Genomic DNA, 5,187 nt, shown 5'->3' on the forward strand with positions numbered 1-5,187 from the left:
GATAATCTTAATGTTTGATCACCATTAGGGCTACTTATGAACTATTTGATCGAGGTTGTAGTAAACATTATGCTCAATCTTGGTAGACATGTGAATGAATGAAGAGACTGCTATGCATACATCTTGCCATGTGATTTCTTTGGTTCTTTGAAGTTTTCTTGTTCTTAATGGATTCTTATTTAGTAATCTAAGTTGAATATCACAACTAGGTTGCAGATTAAGAGTGCTTGATCACAACCACACATCAAATGGATGATCATAAATGTGTAAAACGAACCCTAGTTGCAGATTGGAGAGTTGAATGCGTTTTGACTTAATTTTCATGGAATTGGCTTGTAATGGTGAAATCGATATCCCTAGTTCTATTCCCATCGTTTCCGAATCATTCTATTGTTCATATTTACATTCTCTTGCATTTTAAGTTACTTTACTTTTCAAATCAAAATCCAAACTCAGCTTGTTAGTTTCATTGTTTAGTTAGGATTCACATAAAGCTCGTAATTCATAGAGGTCTAATCAGTCCCTGTGGTTTCAAAGAGGATTTCATGGAAGATTTCATAGAAGATTAATATTAAAGTGGATAATGATAGAGATTATGCACCAGAGCGGTTTTGAGGCGTGGTGGTATTGCGATGGTTGGTGACCGAAGCGGGGAACTAGGTGTCGGTATGGCGTGGTTTTTGAGGGTTTTGGTATGTTTGAGATGGGGTTTTGGGGGCTGGTGATATTGGGCTGAGGGTTTGGGGGTGTATTTGGCAGTTTGGCTGGGGTGTAAAGAGATGATGAGAACAAATTCACGTCAGCGAGAATAACACCCATCCTCCATTGTTGTAACTAACTATGGTCTTAATAATAATTGCTTTTCAAAATTATATATCTTTTTTAAATCTAACAAAAAAATATGTAGGGTTGTTTAGGGAATATTGGTGGGTGAGGAAGAGTTTATGTGTTTTTTAACTTTTTATGGAGGGTGGGAATATAAGGTGGGGGTATAACACCACTCTATAAGAAACTATCAGATGCATGTTTCCCGGTATTTCTTTTTGGTCAATGAACACTAAAAAAATAAAACAGAGAAATTATTCAAGGATGTGGAGTACAAACATTCCCTATGCTTTTCTATAAAGACATCTTCAAGCTCTCTCTTTCTGGCAAACTTCTTCCTCCTAATTAATTTTCTACCTTAGCACTCTAGAGCACCAAACTATGGTGATTTTTCTTTCAAAGTTTCGGAGAATAGTAACCACCTACAGAAGAAGTCTCCATCCCATTAGATATGGAATATTATTCAGTTGTAATATCCATTCACTGGTAGAAATCACCTCAAGAAAAATCATCAAACCATCATCTCCAACTCCTCATCACAATAGATTTCTTAAGCTCTCTCTTCTGGACCAACTTATTCCTTCTACTTTAACTGCAACTATCATATGGTTATACAAAAACCCCAACGGTTCTAATTTTGCTGCCGAAACTTCAGAGACAAAATCTGAACGGTTGCAAGAGTCTTTATCAAAAGCTTTAGTTCACTTCTATCCACTGGCTGGCCGGCTCAAAAGCCCTGCATTGGTGGAGTGCAACGATGAAGGGGCTCATTTTCTTGAAGCCCGGGTTAACTGCCAGCTTTCAGACTTTCTGAAACAACCTGATATCAAATTACTCACCAACTTTATCCCCGACAATGATCCTAAAACCGCCCAAGAAGCCTTGGGATCTGTACTTTTGTTTATTCAAATCAGCGTTTTCAACTGTGGAGGAATTGTTGTTGCTGCATCACCTTCACACAAGCTTGCAGATGGAACATCACTCCACACATTCATGCGAACATGGGCAGCGATAAATTGCGAAGATAGAGTGCTTGGAGCTCAATTGGGGCCACCGGAGTTTACTGGAGGGTCTTTGTTGCCTCCTAGAGAGTTGTCCTTGCCATCCATCAACGCCAGCATGGAAATCCAAAGTTTAACTACAAGAAGGCTTGTATTCGATATTTCAAAGATAGCCAGCCTCAAGTCTAATAATGGGGGTGTGGTCCAGACCTTCATCCCATCAAACATAAATCTAGTTTTGGCTATCATATTGAAATGTTCTATTGCTGCTTCCCGTCATTTCAAGCCTGAGAGTTGGATGAGACCAATGGTGCTGACCCAGATGATAAGCTTGCGAAGAAGTATTGTCCCGGAGATACTGGAAAATGTCATGGGGAATTGGTTTTGGTCACATCCATTGTTATTCAAAGAAAATGAGACCGAACTACACGAGTTAGTGAGCAAAATGATGCAAGGATTGACAGACTTTCGGGCCAAGAAGGCCAACAGATTTAAAGGCGAGGAGGGATTCTTGGTGGTATCTGAGTCTCAGAGAGAAAGGGCGGATCTTTATAAGAGAAATAAGGGCTTATATGGATTTTGGGCGACGAGTCTGTGCAAACTTCCTCTGTATGAAATCGATTTTGGTTGGGGGAAACCTGCGTGGGTCACCAGCCCAGGTGTCAGAAAGAACCTAATTCTGTTGGCTGACACAAAACAGCACGATGGTATCGAAGCGTGGGTGACCTTGGATGAACAAGAAATGGCCATATTTGAATGTGATCCGGATCTTCTTGCATTTGGTTCCGTGAACCCCAGCATTTCCCTTGGTTAAACACTGATAGATACATGGATTCTCACTCCAGTATGTTGATTGATATCTTCCAAGTTTTCAATAAAGCTATCCCCTTTGTTATTAAAAAAAAAAAAAAAAAAAAAAAAAAAGGGATTCAAATGCAAATCCAAATGCAAATCAATTTGAAAACAGTGATGTGGAGTATTGTGGTTTCCTGTTGGTTCATTTTTAATATTAAATAAATGAAATTGGTTATAATTGTCATTATTTTGTTGTTAGTGGGAAAGTATGTTTTTTTAATCATTATTTGTGGTTGGTGGAAAATAGAAATGGAGTCTTCAGCCTTTCATTTTTTGTAACTCTGGGAATCTTTTTTCTTTGTTAAGTTGTGTATATTACCCTATTCATCAAGGGTAATAATAAACATATAAGTATTAGCATTTTTCCCATTATCTTTTTATTTATTATCCCACTATCAAATTCTAACAACTACAATCTTTATACCTCCATACTTTCTATCTTTTACTTATATTGCCAAAGAAGGGTGTTCTTTGGTGCAGCTTTGGACTCTTCTATTTTTTGTGCAAAAAGGTTTGAGTCAAACACAATTTAGTTGGGCTGCTATATTCTAGAGGGAACAAGTCAAAAGGTATACTGCTGCACCGGTTTGTGAACTTTTGTAAAACCGCAGTGGGCTTGAATATCTTTAAAGAGAGTGAGATACTCCACACCTTAACCTATTTGTTTACGTGCTTCTTAGAATTTTCTTGTAATTTCCCAACATTTCCTCTTGATAATCAGGTAAAAGTGTTGTTCATATAGTTGATCCATTTAGAATAGTCGTTGGAAAACAATTTGAAATATTGTAAGAACTAAGTAAAGAGTGTACAACTTGCTATATTTTCATTAAGATTGTGAAAATCACTTTCAACATTTGATGGAAAAGCTCCACTTTCAACATTGCTATACGACTTTTTTGGAATATTTATACGACCTTTCTGAAATATGAAAACATATATTGTCCACAATATAAATGAAAGTATGATCAATTTCAACATGCTTATTTATTATGATCCATTGTTATAAAACCATCATCTCCAACTCCTCATCACAATAGAATTCTTAAGCTCTCTTCTGGACAAACTTGTTCCCTCTACTTTAAGTGCAACTATCTTATGGTTATACAAAAACCCCCACGGTTTTAATTTTGCTTCCGAAACTTCAGAGACTACAAAGTTTGTGTTAGTGTTTGTAGGTTTTAAATCATAAAACGGGAAATTTATTTTTTAAGAAATGAAGTATGAGGGAACTGAGAATTGGAGGAGTTCGTTGCTCATTGGATCCTATTGCATAATCATTCACACGAGTGTGTTATTTTTACAAAGGACAAAAGTGACCGTTGTGACTCCACACGAGCCAACGGGAAAAAAAAAAAAAATACCGCAAGTGAGCTAAACATGACTCACTTAAACAATTTAACTAAAATGACAGGTGGCAAAATACAAGGCAATGTGATGTTCTAATCTTAGCCATACATTGAACTAAGAACAATACATTCATTGAGAACAAATTCAAATAAAACCAGAAGAAACCTTCAACTCCAAGCAATGTGATATGCGGACAAGTTTATTCTTCAACACTCCCTTCTAAGGTTGTTGCAGATTTGACTCCAAGCATGCTCTTGAGCATATAAGAACTGTTATTTGGAAAAACTTTTGTAAAGATATCAGCCAGTTATTCCTCGGACTTGTAGAAAACAAGATTGAATATGCTGTTTTGCAAGGTATCCCGGATGTAATGGTATTATGTGATATTGATCTTTGATGGAAGACATGATTCTTTGTCATTGCAATGGTAGATGTGTTGTCATAGTACAAGGGAGTTGCATCAGTTTTCGCTTCTCTAACATCCTCAAGAACAAACCTTAGCCAAACTGCCTAAGTTGTAGCTTCTGAAGCACTAACATACTCAGCTTTAACAATTGACAATGCAACATTGTGTTGCTTCACAAATGCATAAGAGAAATTCCACTGCCAAATGTTATATCAGGCCTTGTTGCAGTAAGATCTAACAAACTCCTAACAATTTGCCTTTAATTGCTTTATCTGCAAGTTCACTTGCATCATCATTCTTTATCTTCTCATTCGCTACTAAAGGAATACTCACATGTTTGCAATCTTTCAAACCAAAATTTTCAAGAAGAGCCAATGCATATTTCTTTTGATTTATGAAGATTTCCATGCTCAAATTGAATGATTATCATTCCTAGGAAGTGATATACCAATCCAAGGTCTGTCATCTCATCCATTTTCATCATGTTAGCATTGAATTCATCGATCAGTTCATATTACTTCCAGTATACACAACGCCATCAACCTAGATGGAGACAATGAGTTATTACCTCCTTGTTTGAATTTGATGTACAAAGTGGCATCACTAGGACTTATTTGAAAGCCACATTTAAGCAAGTACGGGTTGATCTCTTCATACCAAGCTCTAGGAGACCTTGCACAATTTATGTTTAGAACTTGGAACAATGAATCCTTTAGGATGATCCATCCACATAATTTCTTCATTTGGCACTCC

General features: G+C 36.8%; 1 protein-coding gene across 1 annotated transcript; it reads left to right on the top strand.

Annotated features, from left to right (window-relative positions):
- Nucleotides 1–1,206: 1,206 nt before the first annotated feature.
- On the top strand, nucleotides 1,207–2,640 carry LOC137733446 (acyltransferase Pun1-like). Its single transcript, XM_068472597.1, has one exon. The coding sequence runs from the start codon at nucleotides 1,207–1,209 to the stop codon at nucleotides 2,638–2,640; it is 1,434 nt and encodes a 477-aa protein (XP_068328698.1).
- The last annotated feature ends 2,547 nt before the right edge of the window (nucleotides 2,641–5,187 follow it).

Source organism: Pyrus communis, chromosome 5 (genome assembly GCF_963583255.1).
Source record: "Pyrus communis chromosome 5, drPyrComm1.1, whole genome shotgun sequence".
NCBI classification, from domain to species: Eukaryota; Viridiplantae; Streptophyta; class Magnoliopsida; order Rosales; family Rosaceae; genus Pyrus; species Pyrus communis.

Coding starts and splice junctions, on each gene's coding strand:
- LOC137733446 (XM_068472597.1), top strand. CDS start 1,207: ATGGTGATTTTTCTTTCAAAGTTTCGGAGAATAGTAACCACCTACAGA.